Raw genomic sequence first — 19,349 nt, 5'->3', positions numbered from 1 at the left:
CTCTGATGCAAGAAAGATTTCTGTTATTTATACATTATAATATCTGCTCCATGGTGGGCCAACAAAGGAACAAATTAATAAAATTAACATAAAAGTAATAGTAATGCAGATAAAAAGCGACAGAAATAATGAAAATAAAAGAAAAATGAAATATATAAACTGTCGGTATCATAGATAAAGAGTTGGCAACAGTTGGCATTTGTAAGTTGAAAACTCATTGTTTGCCAGTGTGTGTCTAGTTTCTGTATGTGCATCACATATACCTTTAAGTTACCTTTATTTGTTTTCTTTTGACATGCATTTTCCAGTATCCCTACATAATACATGAAACATTTATATGCATATATGTTATAGGTACTGTTTTGATTTCTCTGCATTGTGTTGACCTCGTTATGTTGTTACGTTGACACCTGTTACCATGCATCACAACAGACAACAACTGGTTGCTACGCACACTGTCTAATCAAGTACAGCACTGTCTTGCAAAGAACCCCTGACTAACAGTCAGCTGAAAGTCCTGTATAGGTTTGCTGATGGTTTTTGTGACCTGTTGCACCTTCTTTAATTATCTTGTTTATACAAACTGTTTAGCTCATACCCCTTTCGGCACTCTTTTATCTAGCATCCTCAGATACACAGTTCTACTGTAAATGCCCGGTTAGTTAGTGTTCTCAGTTTTATTTTCAACTGCATTTTTTAAATAAAGTTTTTCAATGAGCACAGGATTCAGCAATCAGTTACTGAATTATTAGATTGTCACCCAACAACTTTTTTTTTATTTGATACTAGTGCATGCAAACAAATACACAATATTCAATGTGCGAAACAAGACAACACATATGTGGTGGTGCACTGCTAAGTGTATAATAAAGTAAATAAAAAAATAAATCCTTTTTTGGAAACAAATATAAAAATTCTTCTATATAAAGTACAGTTAGGAGCTGAGCTCTATTTTGTTAACATAGAACATTATTTTGTTTTCCTTTTGTTATGAATTAATCCTGCTGTTATTATCAAGTAGCTGCATCTCAATTGTTAATGTTGCTGCTGCTGCTATTATTATCTCCACTTGTATTCAATTTGCACATGTTACTGTACTATTGTTAGGCACATAAGTCAATATTGCAACATAAGTCATTATTGTACACTTGCACATACAGATACACAGTCTATATTTCTAATTCCGAGGCATTGTTTTATTTTTTATTATATTTGTGTGTGTGTGTGTGTATTTTTTACATAGTTCTGGCACTGTCTTGGCATTCACAGTGGACAGCAGAGAAAGAATTTTATTGTACAGGGAAACTTGTTTTCCTCACTGTGCACGTGGCAATAAACACTTTGAATCTTGAATCTTAATGGGAGATTAATTTTTAAGGCCTTGCATTCTAGAAAAGTGTTTGCTTAGTTGAATATAGAACGTAATGCACTGTGTAAACCTTTTTCTAATCATTAATCAGCAGATAATTAGGTAAAACAGGCCCAAAAAGAGTCCAACACATTCGCACCTGGTCAGCTACCCGCCCATTTAGTGGCTGCAGGCGTAGTGCGCATGCGTGGGATGGTTTTTTGCCCTTGTGTAGCTACGCTGTGGTGAGCGGAAGTGTAGAATGAGAGCTCGGTAACTCGACCACATGTTGTTGAGCAGATAACTTCAAAAGTTGAGAGAAATTCTTCTGCAAATATAAATTTCATGGAACAATCTGGTAGGTAAACACTCATAGGAATGCTTTGGATTTGTTATGAGTGCATTTTTTAATGCGTGGTTGAACTTAGTTGTGATGCACGCGACGAAAATTTGTGTATAGGCTAGTGCTGCTAGCGTTCAGCTTTGTGGCTAAAAAAACTAGGCCTCAAGCCTAAGCCGATACTGTTAGCTTTAAGTGCACGGCTCTCTGTTGCGTAGCCTGCTTATCAGATTTTTATCATCCATAATCTTTCCTTAGGTCTCAATTATATTTCTGTTTACTACAATATTATTGCGCACAATATTCGTCCTTGGCGTTAGAGGTAACTTGCTAAGTGACGAGCTATCTGGTGATCAGGCTAACTTTGTTAGGCTAGCTGCTAGGTAACTATTAACCAGCTTTGCCGTGTAAAACTGCTGTAAATGCGTTTACGGCATGGACAGATTCATACAACTTGAATTATGTAAACTATTTGCAGATTGCAACACAAGTATGCAAGCCCCCCAATATGGATCTTTAACAAAGATTAGGACGGCTAAAGTGCTAGCTCGTGTCTGATAAACCCGGGCGCGAGGGCTGTTTCATTTCGGCTCGTCTTGTGCACGTTTAGTGGGAAGAACTTGCGCTTGGGAGCCATTTGTCTTTGTAAATGTGCGAAACGGTTAGTTGATTGCAAATTTTGCTAATGTAAAAATCCTCCTAGGAGGTGTTAGTCTCCCACGTTGGCAAATTACCATCAATACCCCGTTGTTTTTGACGGAGTTGGATCATGAGTCATTGACTCTCGGGGCAGGCTCCCAGGTGACCGGATCACAGCTGAGGGTTAGATATATATTTGGTCTGACCAATTAATAACATTCCCAGCTGTCGGATGCTTATGGACACATTTGTAGTAGACACGGGTAGGACCGCCCATTTAACTACAATATTCACTTTGTAGTAACTCGTCCACTTGTCTTCATTCGTGTTCACCTGGGGTGAACGGGTTAACTTTTTTCCCCCTTTCTGCAGTTGTTTTAGTATTTGTAATCAGCTGTGCAATGACTGGAATGAGGTAGATGGTCCAACTTGTTGAAGTTTAATTTATGATCAGTTTGTCACAATCTTACATGTCACTGTAACAGAATATTTGTAACATCAGGCTACATACACTATATTGCCAAACTTTTGGGACACCCCTCCAAATAATTGAATTCATGTGGTGTTTTTCAGGTGTTGGGCTTGGCTCTTTAGTTCCAGTGAAAGGAACTCTTAATGCTTCAGCATACCAAGATGTTTTGGACAAATTCATTCAACTTTTGAGGGAACAGTTTGGGGATGACCCCTTCCTGTTCCAACATGACTGCACACTAGTGCACAAAGCAAGGTCCATAAAGACATGGATGAACGAGTTTGGTGTGGAGGAACTTGACTGGTCTGCACTTGAGTCCTGACTTCAACCTGATAGAACATCTTTGGGAGCCAGACCTTGTCCAACATCAGTATCTGACCTCTCAAATGTGCTTTTAGTGGAATGGTCAAAAATATTTCCACAAACACACTCCTATACCTTGTGGAAGCCTTCCCAGAAGAGTTGGAGCTGTTATAGCTGCAAAGGGTGGGGCAACTCCACATTATATTCATGTGCATGTAAAGACAGACGTTTCAGTTTTTGGGATGGCTCAGAGTCTCCGCTCTGGTGTTCTGTCAGGTTGAGTTCAGGACCGGAAAGTTCATCCACACCAAACTCGCTCATCCATGTATTTATGGGCCCTTGCTTTGTGCACTGGTGCGCAGTCATGTTGGAACAGGAAGGGGCCCTCCCCAAAGTTGGGAGCATGAAATTGTCCAAAGTGTCTTGGTATGCTGAAGCATTAAGAGTTCCTTTCACTAGAACTAAGGGGCCGGGGCCAAGCCCAACTCCTGGATTCATTGATTTGGAGGGGTGTCCCAAAACTTTTGGCAATATAGTGTACATAAATGTGATTGCAGGGAGTGCTATTCCACAACAGAACTATAGTGTGGACTTAGAAAAATATACCAAAATTAACCTTTATATTTCTCTCTACCTCTAACTGATCTTTCAGTGAATCAGTGCATTTAAATTGCTGTTTGTTTTAACATCAGTTTTTACAGCATTCTTTTTTGTAATTGTCTAGATCTGCAACTCCCAGATGAGGCCATGACGGGGATGGTTGGTGCAAATGCCTCTGACAATGGGGATGCTTGTGTTATGGAAGGTGCGGGAGACAGTTTCGTCCCTGACCTTCCTAACCTGCCTCCTGATGCTCAGTGGACAATGGACCAAGTACCTGACACTTTTGCTGCTCTTGGAAATCAACAGAACCCAGAACAAGGCCAGCTGGAGCAGTATCAGCCGTACTTGATGGATGGGCATTCGCAGTCTGCAGCAGAGCAAAAATCGGGCCTTTCCGAACAACACGATAATTCCACGTATGCTGATGGAAGTCAGCCAGACACAAACGGACAGGCTGCAGAGGGTCATCTCAAAGAGTCTGAGTTGAGCTCAGAAAAGCAGGCTGAAACGGGCAGTTCAGACAGCCCTGCAAATATGGAGCTTGAAGATGGGTCCAAAGAGGGAAGTGAAGTAGGAGATGCCTCAGTGCCAAAACCTTCACTCCCATCTGACTTTGAGAGGCTCTATAAGGTAGTTGAGGACGATCCTGAGGACTTTAATGGCTGGGTCTACCTCCTGCAATATGTTGAACAAGAGGTGAGTGCTATATAATCCAGTGAACACATTAAACAAAGATCATGTCATGTTCATTGTAGGTTAATAGACGTGTGTGTTTTTTCCAGAATCACCTGCTGGCTTCCAGAAAGTCATTTGATGCATTTTTTCTACGCTACCCCTATTGTTACGGATACTGGAAGAAATATGCAGACATAGAAAAAAAGCATGGTTGCATACAGGAGGCTGATGAGGTAAGATGTCTCTTTGTTGTAAATACACAGGCCGGAATGTTTTTTTGTTTACTTTAAATTTTATCCAGTGCTGTTACATGTTTGACTTGGACTTGACAAGTTTTTCTTGTCCTCTCAGGTGTATCGCAGAGGTTTGCAGGCCATCCCACTCAGTGTTGACCTTTGGCTTCATTATATAACTTTCTTAAAGGAGAACCAAGACACTAGTGATGGAGAAGCAGAAAATCGCATACGAGCGTAAGTACATTAACAAGTGTAGTAGATGGACTGGTTTCTAGCCAAATAAAATGGATCCTGTTTCATTGTTTGTATTCTAGACCCTATATGTCCTTTTCTTTCCCCCCAGTGCCTATGAGCATGCTGTTCTTGCTGCGGGTACAGACTTCCGGTCAGACCGTCTATGGGAAGCTTATATTAGCTGGGAGACTGAGCAGAACAAGCTGGCCAATGTTACAGCAATTTATGACCGTGTCCTGGGTATTCCAACTCAGCTGTACTCCCAGCATTTCCAGAGGTGTGTTATAAATTTGTGTACAATATGTCTGCTCTCTGGGTGAACATAGGAGACATAAAACACTACAGACATGTTTGAATAAAGAAGCTTTACATTAATGTGTCTAAAAATGTTTTTTTAATAATCTTCCAACTTTTTACTTTGTACAGATTCAAGGATCATGTGCAAAACAGTAATCCCAAGCACTTCCTGTCTGAAGAAGAGTTTGTTCAGCTAAGGTTGGAACTTGCAGCTGCCAATAAGCCCAGTGGAGAGGGAGAGGAGGAAACCCCGAGTGAAGAGCTACCGCCAGGCACAGAAGACCTTCCTGACCCAGCAAAGGTAAGAGCCTTAGCTGGAATCTTTGGGTATTAAACATGCCAGGGATAGGGAGGATCCTACCTGATCCTGGAGAGAAGCAAAAGTGTACAGGTTTGAAGAGGTGTCTTTCCGTTAGCAGCCAATGAATACCTGAGGATCCAAGTTGGCATCCAATCAGGGAGTCGATCTAAAAGTGGGATGGGACCGTGACAGAATGACACCGTCCCTCAGCCCTTCTTCGGCTTGGGCCACAGCTGATGTGCAGGGTGTGCATACCATACTTATCCCAGCGCAAGATGCTGCTAATTTCTCTCGAACTCATGGTGATGTAAAACCTTGGTAGCTGAATATGCAGTTTGCACGTCACTCGAGATAAGTTGAGCATGCGGTAATGCGATGGCACATAATTGTCCGTTTCTCCTCTAGAGAGTCACAGAGATCGAGAACATGCGACATAAGGTGATCGAGACGCGTCAAGAGATATTTAACCACAATGAACATGAAGTCAGCAAGCGTTGGGCCTTTGAAGAAGGGGTAAGTGTTGAATTGAACTTTCTCAAGTTGTGTGTATCTAGAAATAGTAAGTAAATATACCATTATAAAGTAGCAAGTGTTTTAATTTTCTTGCTTTTAATCCTATTGAAGTTGGTTAGTGTTTCTACTGTGCTAGTGGTTTTGAACAATACATTTTCACCCCTTCCTACAGATCAAGCGTCCATATTTCCACGTGAAAGCCTTGGAGAAGACTCAGCTTAACAATTGGCGGGAGTACCTGGACTTTGAGCTGGAGAATGGGACGCCGGAGCGTGTAGTGGTTCTGTTTGAGCGCTGCCTGATCGCCTGTGCCCTGTACGAGGAGTTTTGGATAAAGGTAAATAGAGCTCCTTTCGCAGAGACTTACGTTCCTCCTGTCCCCCCCATCAACGTTTTCACTTCCTCAGTAAAACTTCCTGCACTCTTTGCGTGTAACGTTGATATTTGACTGTATCTGTTGTATTAGGGGATGGCCAGCTTGCCACACAAGATTTGACTCCAGCATATGCCAACCTCGTTGCATCTCTCCGTCTCCCACTACCTTACAGAAACTTATCTTATTGGTTCCATGAAGGTGCTGATGGGTTTAAAACAGAAATTCTCAAAACGATCTTGTCAATGGAAATTCACCAGTGCAGGAATCAGAAATGAAAGCTTAATTTCTGTGTTCTTTTCCCATTTCTACCTTTTATTCCCTATCCCTCTCTTTCTCTCTTCCCCCCCCCTTCTCATCTTTCCTTCTTTACTTCTGAAGTATGCCAAGTACCTGGAGAGCTACAGCACAGAGGGAGTGAGACACATCTTCAAGAAAGCATGCACCGTCCACCTGCCAAAGAAGCCTGCCATCCATGTTCTCTGGGCAGCCTTTGAGGAACAGCAAGGTGAATTTTATTGTACTGTTGATGTACCACTTTGGCCATATGAATGTAGCTGTGGTACAGCTACAGATAAGAGGCCTACTGTTAATGGATAAGATCACAAGTTATTAGAGTGCAGGGTTTTTTTGTTTTGATTTTTCTAAGCACAGGACGTGTTTAACCTATTTAATGAACTATATTGTGTTAATGTGTATATAGTATAAGTAAATATTATGGCAATCATTAAATGTGTATAATTCCTATTTGAGGAGATGTACTGATTTGATTTTTTTTTCCAGGGAACATTGATGAGGCTAGAGGCATCCTGAAAAGTCTCGAGGAGGCGGTTCCTGGGTTGGCCATGGTGAGACTACGTCGTGTGAGCCTTGAACGTCGCCATGGGAACTTGGATGAAGCGGAAGCTCTGCTGGAGGACGCCATCAAGAATGCAAAAAACACAAGTGAATCGACCTTCTTCTCTGTGAAGCTGGCTCGGCAATTCTTCAAAGTACGGAGGAGTGTTGGAAAGGCCAAAAAAGTATTGCTAGAGGCCATTGAAAAGGATGAGGTAAACTGGCTTTTCACAAAACGTGAATCTACGCTTTAATCATCTCTCACATAACTGAAGAGATTAACTATGATTGATGCAGGAAAATTGCTAAATATGTATAACTTGATATGCTCACTCCATCTCTGATCCAATCCCCTAGACCAGTCCCAAGCTCTACCTGAACCTGCTGGAGCTGGAGTACAGTGGAGACGTGCAGCAGAACGAGGCAGAGATATTGGCATGTTTTGACCGGGCGCTCAGCAGCACCATGCCGTTAGAATCGCGCGCAACATTCTCACAGCGAAAAGTAGAGTTTCTTGAGGACTTTGGAAGCGATATAAATGTGTGAGTTCAGCATTTCTTTAAAACTTTTTTTTTTACCACTTATTAGTTATCTTTTAGCTCCTTTCACCTCTACAAATGTGGCTTCCAGCTAGCTTGTCTGAGTCAGGAAACACGACTGAATTATCCCAGCACCATGCGCTTATAACCACCTTCAATTTGCATGCATGATTATATAAAATGTGCTTTGCTTTTCTCTCACAGGCTTGTAGCTGCTTATGAACAGCATCAAAAACTTATGAAAGAGCAGGAGTCCACAAAGAGGAAAGCAGAAAATGGGTAAGTTACTCCTGAAAATGATGTCTTGGCAGTGCATTCATTAATTTTTTTAAACATATGATTAACACTTAATATTAAAAGCTATTCATTTTTGGCTTGGAACTGGAGAGTTCATTTAACAACGAAAAGTTAAATATTTTTAAAATGTTTATTTACTAAGGTCACAAGAGCCAGATTCAAAGAGACAGCGCATGGATGATGGCTCAGCAGCATCTGGGCAGATGATGCCAGACATGCAAGCTAATCATGGCGGATACAACTACAACAACTGGTATCAGGTATGTTTTCCAAAGTATTATATAATGGCTTGGTTCTTTGGCTAGGGATTTGGTCTCGGTGTACAGTCTGTTAAGATTTATTGCATTGTCTTGTAAAACTTTGCTGAAATTGCTTTTGTGAGATGCAGTTCTCTGGTCTGTTAATACTTGTGTTTGTTTGTTTTTTAATAGCAGTACAACAACTGGGGAAGTCAGAACACCTGGGGCCAGTATGGCCAGTATGGCCAGTATAACCAGTACTACCCACCACCCCCGACATGAATGGCATGCAGTCTGATGGAATGATGCTGAAGTCCCTTTTACCTGTTCTTATTGCTACTCTTTACATTCTCAGTCGTTTGACATGTTTCTTTGTGTTCTGAGCATGTGCGTTGGAATTGAAGTTTCTTTTTCTGTAAAAAGGTGCGGATGTTTAATTTTAGCCTGGTTTAGTGTGGTCTCTGGAAATTTAGTTGTTTTTGGATGAATTAAATTTGTATGGAAGGAAGTAGAAAATTCTGAAATCCTCTTTCTGCCCTCCTAATTGAGACATCACTGTTTTGAGAGCCAAATGTGAAATGAAGGCTTTTTATTTTGAATTAATTTCATAATAAAGAGATTGCTGAGACATTTGTCTTGATTTTAATGTGCAAGATGGCATATACTACTAATGATCTTTTGTGTTGTACTTCTCAGTAGTACAGTCAGTTGCAGAAGTAGGTGATTTGTCAACTCCACATTATTGCACAGATGTTTTCCCCTGTGTAATGAGCACAATAATGATCTAATACATTTTACAGAACTCCTCTAACAAACAGACAAGCTATTAATAGACTATTAAATGCTTGATGGCTTTTTGCAGAGTACAGCATACCCCAAATAAATACAAAGTCGCAAATTAATAGTCTAACTGGAAAAAGCTGAACGCTTTTGGCGTTTGGAGTAAGTGAAATATTTAGCTATTATTTACTTGCAATATACTTAGTTATCTTCAGTAGCTGCTTGTGGTGAAGCCAGAACCTTACCTCAGCTCAGTGAATTCAAGCATGGTACCGTGATCGGTTGCCAACTGTGCAATAAGTCCATTCGTGAAATTTCCTCTCTACTAAATATTCCATAGTCAACTGTTAGTGGTGTTACAACAAAGTGGAAGCAGTTAGGAACAACAGGAACTCGGCCACAAAGTGGTTACTAGGAGAAAAGTACTCACCTGACTGCATTGTGCCAAGTGTAAAGTTTGATGGAGGGGGGATTATGTTGTGGGGTTGTTTTTCAGGGGTTGGGCTTGGCTCCTTAGTTCCTGTGAAAGGAACTCTTCAGTGTACCAAGGCATTTTTGATAATTTCATGCTCCCAGCTTTGAGGGAACAGTTTGGGGGTGGGCCCTTCCTGTTAAAACATGACTGCGCACCAGTGCACAAAGCATAGTCCATAAAGACATGGATGAGCGAGTTTGGTATGGAGGAACTTGACTGGCCTGCACAGAATCCTGACCTCAACCTGATAGAACACCTCTGGGATGAATTAGAGTGGAGACAGCGAGCCAGGCCTTCTTGTCCAACATCAGTGCCAGACCTCACAAATGGTCAAAAATTCCCATAAACACACTCCTAAACCTTGTTGAAAACCTTCCAAGAAGAGTTGAAGCCAACTACATATTAAACCCTACAGATTAAGAATGGGATGTCATTAAAGTTCAGAATCAGCTTTATTCGCCAAGTGTGTGCAGGCACTAGGAATTTGTTGTGGTTTTTAAGGTGCTCTTGGTACATATATACATATCTGGAATGAGAACAGTAAATATTAAAATAGTTAGACCTGATAAATAAAATGTGTATGAACCTGGAACAAAGGATTTATGTGCAGATTTGTATATCATACACTCTATATACAGCTGTATAAATAAAGATGCTTATGTATTTACATGGTACTTGAGAAAGAGGCAGTAATTAGAGATGGAGGATGAATTACAGAACACATGTAATAATTCCTGTGTTAGCTGTTCAAGCTGGAGATGGCATGGGGAAAAACTGTTTTTTGTGCCTAGATGTCCTAGTGCCCAGAGATCTGTAATGTCTTCCTGAAGGGAGAATTGCAAACAGGTTGTGGCCGGGGTGAGAGGGGTCTGTGATGATGTTACCCACCCGTTTTTTCACTCAGTTGTACAAGTCCTGAAGGTTGGGCAGGTATACACCAATGGTCCGTTCTGCTGTCCTAACAGTCCGTTGCAGTCTTCTTACATTTGATTTGCTGGCTGACCCAAACCAGACAGTTATAGAAGAGCACCTGTGGCAGGTTGAACTTTTTCAGTTGACGAAGAAAGTACAACCTCTGCTGGGCCTTGACAGAGGGTTGTTTAGAGGTGCAGACATTTGTGCAGAGAGAGAAAAGCAGTGGGGAGAGAATGCAGCCCTGAGGTGCTCCGGTGCTTCAGTGCTGATGGTACATATCAGGCATATAAAGGCAGACGTCCCAAAACTTTTGGTAATATTGATTGTATATGTATATTTATATGCAACTGATTTCCACCTAGAACAAAGATGTAAATAAACAAACAAACAAATAAATAAATAACAAAAAATGAAGTAAGGGTCACAAAGTGGTCCCTGTGTACTTAATGCATGTATGATGCTTATGTGATTGTACTGTATACTGAATACTGTAACTGATCTTAAAAAAGAAAATATAACGTGGCAATAAGGACATAAATGTAAATAATTTTCGTATTTTTTGTATTGTTTATCTAAAATTGCGTATTATTAGTTTGGCGACCTGATGGATTTCAAAGTCCATAGCAGTGACGTAACGCCTTCCCAGAATTCTAATCTCTGCACATGCGCACATCAGACACCTCGCTGGTCCTTTTCTCGCTCCGTGTGGACCGATTAGCACCGTGCGATGTAAGGCCCGTCTCCCTCGTTATACATTTATTATGTTTTTATTCTTATTCTCGGGTTTAAATAGCGCTTGTATGCGTATATAAAGCTCGGAATGTGGGCTATACAAGTTTCCAGGGTCATGTGCGGTATTTTGGGTGTATTTATTGTACATTTTGTGACCGCGTGCCTCATGCGTGTAAGGACTGAGCGGAACAGTGGGTTAAAGAAGCTAAAGCTAAAGCTAGCACAGAGCTCGGCATGTCTACCGCGAGTCATTACACGACACCGCCTTTATTTTCTGCCGGGTTTCTTTATATAAGCTGTTTATTTGAATCTAACATTTGAATGATTTAAAAGTGTTAATATGTAGTGGACTCGGGGTGTGGTGAGGAGCTGCCGATAGCTAGCTCACATTAGCTAACTTTCTGTAAAAAATGGAGCAGGAAGTGAAGAGGAGAAAAACACCTGGAGAGCCTGTTATGTTAGTTTTCTTCTCTTTGCGCTTTCTCTTATGATGTCTGTGGTTAATTTTAGACTAATTTCCTGCTTCAGAGGTGAACTTGTTTACGACAGAAGGCTACAAGATGCGCTGAATAATTCATGACGTAGAATAAACTAACGCATGTGTAACATCTGTATACTTATACACACTTAATCATGTTTCGTTGTTTTTCTTTACCTCAGCAATCAACATGCAGCTCTTCGTTCGTGCACAGAACCTGCACACCCTTGAGGTGACAGGACATGAGACTGTCCAGGATGTCAAGGTGAGACACTGAGCAAGTTTTGTTGTATGAAAAATATAAGGGTGAGTGTTATTTAAGGAATCACAGATGGGGTGATGCAGTCAGACATACCGGGCGATGGTAGCTCAAGTGGTTAAGGCTCTGGGTCATTGACCGGAAGATCGGGGTACAAGGCTCAGCGCTGCCACTGTTGGGCACTCTTGAGCAAAGCCCCTGATCCACTTTGCTCCAGGGGTGCTGCATCATGGCTGACCCTGTGCTCTGACCCATTTACATTTCTGGCATTTGGCAGACGCTTTTATCCAGAGCGACTTACATTTTATCAAATTTTTATACCACTGAGCAATTGAGGGTTAAGGGCCTTGCTTAGGGGCCCAACAGTGGCAGCTTTTTGGACCTGGGATTTGAACTCGCAACCTCCCTTCAGTAGTCTAACGTCTTACCCTCCATGGATGGGATATGCGAAGAAAGACTTTCACTGTACAGTACTGTATATATGACCAATAAAGACAACTTAATGAAGTGGATCTATTGTTTATTGAAGTCCTGCATCCAGACAGTATTGAAATTGGCACAGGAGCAGTGTGTTTTTAGTGGTTTGTGTTTTCTGTGCATGGTGTGGACATTTGATCCAATTAGTCAGAGAGGCAGCGGAGTAGAGAAGGGATACTGACTGAAGTTCCAGAAACAATTTGAAAATACAATGAAACAATCGCAAAAAGTATACACAAACATCTATTTTTCATTTCCTGACTTAGGAAACGTTTAATTTCTGAGGGATTTTTGTGTATGGACAGGACTGAAAGTTTTGAGACTGCAACTGAGGAAAATGGGTAAATTGTTCTGTAACTTTCTTAGAGGAGCATTGAGGAAAGAAATGGACCTGGTTGATTTGGATGAATGTCACAGCCTGTAAAATAGGAAGTTACCTCAGGCCTCTGAGTAAAGTGAATTGTAAGAATAAGGTGGTTAAAATGGCCTACAAAAAAATTAAAATCACCTTTTAAACATTCACAGTTGAGAATACAGATAAAGCTGTGGTTACAATTTATGTTCTGTTAATGTATTGTCATCCAGCATCACATGTTCATGATGTTAAATATGTCATGTCTAATAAACGAGCTGTATATTCTGGCCTTTTAACCAGCATTGAGAGATGTTGAACAATGTGGATTGTCCCCAAGCATGCTGATGTGGACATTACAGACTAAATGTGGTGTTATGTTTCCCAGGCCCATGTCCAGACTCTGGAGGGTCTGTGTGTAGAGGACCAGGTACTTCTCCTGTCTGGCACTCCTCTGGAAGATGCCGCTACCCTTGTGAGCTGTGGAATTTCCGAGCACTGCACCCTGGAGGTTGTTGGCAGGCTTCTGGGAGGTAAGTACATGAATTCTAGACACTGATGTGTAGAACTGTTACTGCAGTATCATTTGCTAATTATGAATGACTGCAGATCGCTGGAGCCACATCTTTGTCATTTAAAACAGTTTAAAGCAGGTGGAATCTGATGTGGCTCCTGCTTAGTTTAAAAATAAAACATGGCAGCCATTTACAGAAGTGATTGGTGATCATTGTAATGAAGCAGTAGCAAATGTTTACTTTTTAATAGTGTTCAAGAAGAACAAGTTTTTGCTTAAACAGGCTATGTCTTTATTTTCCCTTTCTAGGTAAGGTCCACGGTTCTCTGGCTCGTGCTGGAAAAGTACGAGGACAGACACCCAAGGTGAGCACAATAGCCCTCAATAAAATGGGTGTGTTGTGATGTTTGGAACTGGTCCATGTCTCTTCTAATCAAAATAAGAACTCCTTATCTGTTCTGAAAAGCAGTGTGTCATGCATTTTCTGGTTTCAAAAAGTTTATTTTTTAAGGATTATAGTGAGCATTCTTCCTGAAATACTAAAGAGGTTAATAATTCAGTAGTTTCAGATTTTTTTTCTACAAATTATATGCAGATATTAGTCAAGTTAAATAATGCCATATAAGGGGTAACCAGTTTACTAGAAGTAGGCATGACAGTGAAAAGGCAGCAGCAGATGTTGCATCATCTCTCTGTATTGCTCATTTTAGGTGGACAAGCAGGAGAAGAAGAAAAAGAAGACAGGCCGTGCCAAGCGTCGCATCCAGTACAACCGTCGCTTCGTGAATGTGGTGCCTACCTTTGGAAAGAAGAAGGGTCCTAATGCCAACTCTTAAATAGTTTTCTGTAACATGTGTTCATAATAAAGTTGCAGGTTAAACACAGTTAAAGTATTCTCTTATTATTCATATTTGGCATAAAGATGAATGACTCGCAGTAAACTGAATCAGTTTCAAAAGGAATACTGTTAGTATAAAGGCAACTCTACTGATGAAGGAAGTAAACGAACACAGGCAGCTTTACAACTTTTTTTTTTATTAACTTCTCAAAGAAAAACATGCAAAGTAATGTGAATTTATATCAACAATCAGTAATGTCCTGCTCTGCCTGAAGAATAGAGGAATTATGCAGTGTATGAGTCTGAAGAATACTGTGTTGAAGACTTGAGTTCTGCTGTAAGGGATAATCCTCCTCTGCCGATGTGAACATGTTGGCAGTCCTAATCAATGGACACCAGTTCAACCTCGAAAAAAAGTTTAGCATTTGGTGGGATTCTGGTTAGTAAATTAAGGAAAATAGTAAAATAATTCTGTGAACTTGTTCAGCTGGACACTACAATTAAACATAATCTAAATGAAATAATGAAACATAACCTAAGAACAGATTTCAATGTACAAATGTAACTGGAGACTTCAGAAACAGGGTCTTGTCCTTGATTATGAAGCACAATAAATGTAGTTAATAAATAAATAGAAAAAAAATATGTTGATGGACTAGTTGGCTGCTTAAGGATGCAACCTAAAATCAGCCTATCAAATATTTAACATAGGTCTAAACTTATAAAAAAAAAAAGTATGACCTTGACTATAAGAAACGACAAAATGTTAATTAAAAAAATAAAAATTTTGCTTTTTATCTAGTTCTACACTGAATAAGCTATTTCATATATGTTTACATAAATTCCACAAGACACAATAATAACTGAATTTACACAAATCAATCAGTTTAGCCGCTCCATTTTTAATGCTGTGTGTTGTTACCTGGATGATCAGCGATTGTCCTGTTTTGTGATAGCCCCTTGTTTGTCCTGAGCAGTTCTTCACTAAAATCCTCCATCCCCTGTACATTATTTGCTTTTCCAGTATCTTCTGCATATTTAACCCCTTTCCAACAGCAGCTACATGGTTTTGTGACCCCCCCCCCCCCACACACACACTGACAACAACTGAGAGACTCATACACGGCTATTACAAAAGGTGCAAACGTTCTGTGATGCCAATAAAGCCAACACACCACATTAAGAGCCACTGTAAATGTACACAATTGAACAGGATGGTTGGTGTCATAAGAAATAGCCTATTTTCATTTATTACTGCCCTGCAGAAGCTACATAAGATATTCACATGTCTCCCAGAAGAGAAAGTTTGCTTCTGTAAAGCCTACAGTAATACTGGAGTCTCAGATAATGAACTTCACCTGAGCTACCAGAAATATTGGTACAGTCATTAAAATGGTGAATGGCAAGTTGTAGGCTGGTGTTCAAAACAAGATGACAGTGCTATGAAAGGATACTTAGAATCAGGAACACCCTTTTTACCGTAGGCCCATTCTGGCTCAATTTCCAAGCGTGCAGTCTCACCTTTGCTCATGGTCAGCAGCCCTTCATCCCACTGCAAATGCACGAGTGAATGAGTATAAATAATAGTAAAAGATAAATAAAGAGCCATTTATATGATGAACAGTGAACACTCACCCCTCTGATAACTTTTCCCATGCCGACTTTAAAGGAAAGTGGTTTGGCCTGCTTCTTTTTGCGTGCCGCTGCAATACACAATCAGGGTTAATTACTGTTTAATCATCAGTCAGGGCTTGGTTCTTCATAGGTGGATTACTTACATTAAATATCAAATGTTTATAATCAATACATAATCTTAAATTGTGCAAAATATTTATTTTATTATTCAGTTTATTATTCAACTCTGAAGTTCCTCCATACCAAACTCGTTCATCCATGTCTTTATGGACCTAGCTTTGTGCACTGGTGTGCAGTCATGTTGGAACAGGATGGGGTCATCCCCAAACTGTTCCCACAAAGTTGAAAGCATGTAATTGTCCAAAACATCTTGGTATGCTGAAGCATTAAGAGTTCCTGTCACTGGAACTAAGGGGCCCAAGCCCAACCCCTGAACAACACCACCTGAATTCAATCATTTGGAGGGGTGTCCCAAAACTTCTCAATATAGCGTATCTGGATAATACTAGAAATGCTTTTGTTTCCAGGGGGCATAGTAGGGTTCATACTTTAAAAAAAAAAAAAATCCTGGATTGCATTTAAAACTGAACACAGTTCACAATATTTTGAGGACTGAACAGATATGGTCATTATGTTACACCCCATTTCTATCTACACAGTGAGATGCTGTCATATACACACACTATACGACCATGCCTATTTGTGAATCTTCTGCAAAACATTTTGTTACAAAATTGGAAGCACACAGTTGTATAGGATTTCTCTGTATGCTGTAGATTTAAGATTTTCCTTTACTGAAGCTAAGGAATCCAAACATGTTCTAGCCTGACAATGCCTCTGTGCACAAAGCGAGGTTTATAACACATAGCTTGCTAAGATTGAAGTGGAAGACCGTGAATGTCTCACACAGAGCCTTGACCTCAACCCCCACAGAACACATTCTTTTATACTAATAACATATTCATGGATTTCACTATTTAACCAAACATCTGTGAATGTTTTTAACCACTTAAGTGCTACCTAAACACAAGAAATATTGCTGTTAGGATGGCTGTCCAACCTGAAGGGATGTTGGTATCAAAAACAGTGCCATCTTCAAGTGTGCCAGTATACCAACATGACACTGTGTCACCCTTTTTGGGAAAGTTGGTTTTGTCTCCTTTCTTTAACACTGCCTTGGTGAACTTTGGAGGGCCCTGTGCAAAGAAACACAAACGTCTGAGGAAAGAAAGAACTTTATCTAATGCTAAACTACATTTGACTCAGAGTCAAGTGCAACTGCATATAACAAATCTTTTCTCTACCTCATCTACAACTTCTGTCTTTGTTTCTTTGGACTTCTCTTCAATCTTCACCGCTTTCACCTCCTCAGTCACCTGCTCCACTTCCGTGCCTTTAAACCTCTGAAAAACATCAGCACAAGACCTCAGCTTTTAAATCCACTGACAATCTTTTGCAAATCTATACACCAAACTGAGTGAATATTTTCTAATTCATTTGGATAAAATGAAATGCCTACTGAAATATTTTCTCAGAGATGATCGATGAAATGAAATAGTATTTACCTTGCTCTCAAACAGCTGTTTGTAGGCATCAACAAGCTGCTCCTTTTTTGCAGTCTTTGCAACATTCTTGATATTTCCCATGAGCTTGTGTTCAACAAGAAACTGGAAGCACAAAGTCACACTGAGCAATCTTTTTGCCTTTCCTCACACTCGTAATTATACTGGACACATGGGGAAAAAAGTGTAGCTGTGCGTTTGGAGATGTTCTTTCATATAGGATATACACTGCAATACATTATAACACTTGAAGTTTTTGATGGTGAATCAGAAAGATTGCAAAGACTAAAATATGTTCCACAAGGCTCTCTATACTTCCATAAGGCTCTCTATTATATAAAACTTAGAAATCATTATTCTATACACTTCTCAGCAGACATATGTAGGGACTAGGGAGTCCTTATGTGATGCACTCTATGTGAAGTGGAGCCATCTGACGTTAGCCTTAGTGTATGATGTGCGGAATAAAACAGCACTTAATACAAAGCCTCGCAAGACAAATGTGAACTGTGAATACCGAATTTGATGCATTGTCCTGGAGAAATTTGATTAGGTCTTTTTTTGGTATTTCTTCACTGTTCAGTTGCTCATCGCTCCACTCTCGTGCTGGTTCAGCAGCCATTTTGCTTTCGAACTTGGCGAACTCCGACCTCTTACAGCACAGCCAATCAGATTGCTTTGCTTTCTGTTCGTCTAAGGTCTATTGAAGACTTGTACTCAGCGTTGTGAACATGGTGCCTTTATCGCAACATTTGGGACTCGTTACACCCATTTAGAAAATGTAGTGAAGTCATTCTTGATACTAAAGCTCCGAAGCAGGGTTTGTTTTATTTATTTTTTAAACACCTTACTTCCAAACTTTGTATCATACACGGATCAAGCATAACATTATGACCACCTTCCTAATATTATGTTGGTCCCCCTTTTGCTGCCAAAACAGCCCTGACCCATCATGCACTGTGTACCTTTCTATCAGATCCAGTATTAACTTCTTCAGCAATTTGAGGAACAGTAGCTCGTCTGTTGGATCGGATCACACGGACCAGCCTTCACTCCCCATGTGCATCAATGAGCCTTGGCCGCCCATGACCCTGTCGCCGGTTCACCACTGTTCATTTCTTGTTGCACTTTTGAGAGATACTGACCACTGCAGACCGGGAACACCCCACACGAGCTGCAGTTTTGGAGATGGTCTGATCCAGTCGTCTAGCCATCACAATTTCATCACTTGCTGCCTAATATATCGCACCCACTAACAGGTGCCATGATGAGGAGATAATCAGTGTTATTCACTTCACCTGTCACTGTTCATAATGTAGACTTAGAGGACGACAACAACCACCTAATTAATAAACACAATAACATTCTACATGAGCTGTATCTGCATCACACAACTCCAACTGAGTGTATATGACTGTAGAAAGGACATTGTTCATAATCACATTCTCTGGTGTTGATAATAATTTATAATCACACTCTCCGGTGTCACCCAAATGAAGATGGGTTCCCTTTTGAGACAGTGACCTCTCCAGGGACAGGGACAGGTTCTCTCAAGGTTTCTTCCTCATACCATCTAAGGGAGTTTTTTCTTGCCACAGTCGCCTCAGGCTTGCTCACTAGGGATGATTTTGTTTAACATTAATCTAGGACTTTTGTGCTATGTTTTTGTGCTATGTTTACTATGAATTGAATTATGCCTGATAGGTGTATATACCAATAACACAGTGCATACAGCACTGTCACAGAGGTAGCAGGAAATACCAGTAAGATGAAGTGAACAGCAGGGGGCAGTATTGAATAATAGTGTGGCATAAACAAAACAACTCTGACAAGTCTGTTCACATTTATTAATTACATTTAAATCAACAAAGCAAACAATACTGATGGAAATACATTCGTAAATCTGAAGTCTGTGTGTGTGTGTGTGTGAGCAGAGGTAGAAGAGAAATTAAAGATTAAAGCACACGTGATCCAAGCCAGGAGTTACACTTTCACTAAAAATGTATACTATTTGCATTTTATACGTCTAATACCACCTCTTAACAACTGGAAATAATAATAATAATAATAATAATAATAATAATAA

At 40.2% G+C, this 19,349-nt stretch overlaps 3 protein-coding genes across 4 annotated transcripts; 2 read left to right on the top strand and 1 right to left on the bottom strand.

The window, feature by feature from the left end:
- Positions 1–1,568: 1,568 nt before the first annotated feature.
- On the top strand, positions 1,569–8,874 carry prpf39 (PRP39 pre-mRNA processing factor 39 homolog (yeast)). Of its 2 annotated transcripts, none has more exons than XM_058379007.1 (14): positions 1,569–1,706; positions 3,827–4,401; positions 4,488–4,613; positions 4,732–4,850; positions 4,960–5,127; positions 5,277–5,448; positions 5,854–5,961; positions 6,134–6,298; positions 6,716–6,842; positions 7,118–7,386; positions 7,529–7,713; positions 7,915–7,989; positions 8,150–8,267; positions 8,442–8,874. In XM_058379007.1, exons 1-14 carry the CDS (start codon positions 1,694–1,696, stop codon positions 8,526–8,528), a joined length of 2,307 nt encoding a protein of 768 aa, XP_058234990.1. In that variant the 5' UTR covers positions 1,569–1,693; the 3' UTR covers positions 8,529–8,874. The 2 variants fall into 2 exon arrangements, with proteins under 2 accessions (XP_058234990.1, XP_058234989.1); XM_058379006.1 differs by having other exon boundaries at positions 8,439–8,874.
- A 2,195-nt stretch (positions 8,875–11,069) lies between these two features.
- On the top strand, positions 11,070–14,112 carry faua (FAU ubiquitin like and ribosomal protein S30 fusion a). The gene is made up of 5 exons (XM_058379010.1): positions 11,070–11,145; positions 11,809–11,891; positions 13,103–13,247; positions 13,538–13,593; positions 13,939–14,112. Exons 2-5 carry the CDS (start codon positions 11,817–11,819, stop codon positions 14,062–14,064), a joined length of 402 nt encoding a protein of 133 aa, XP_058234993.1. The 5' UTR covers positions 11,070–11,145; positions 11,809–11,816; the 3' UTR covers positions 14,065–14,112.
- A 158-nt stretch (positions 14,113–14,270) lies between these two features.
- Positions 14,271–17,938, bottom strand: fkbp3 (FKBP prolyl isomerase 3). The gene is made up of 7 exons (XM_058379009.1): positions 17,781–17,938; positions 17,267–17,368; positions 17,006–17,104; positions 16,762–16,897; positions 15,702–15,769; positions 15,521–15,618; positions 14,271–14,502 (listed from the first exon to the last, which is right to left on the bottom strand). Exons 1-7 carry the CDS (start codon positions 17,883–17,885, stop codon positions 14,448–14,450), a joined length of 663 nt encoding a protein of 220 aa, XP_058234992.1. The 5' UTR covers positions 17,886–17,938; the 3' UTR covers positions 14,271–14,447.
- Positions 17,939–19,349: the final 1,411 nt, after the last annotated feature.

The sequence above is a fragment of the Hemibagrus wyckioides genome, linkage group LG25 (assembly GCF_019097595.1).
Source record: "Hemibagrus wyckioides isolate EC202008001 linkage group LG25, SWU_Hwy_1.0, whole genome shotgun sequence".
NCBI lineage: Eukaryota > Metazoa > Chordata > Actinopteri > Siluriformes > Bagridae > Hemibagrus > Hemibagrus wyckioides.
This window is presented reverse-complemented; position numbering and strand designations above follow the sequence as displayed.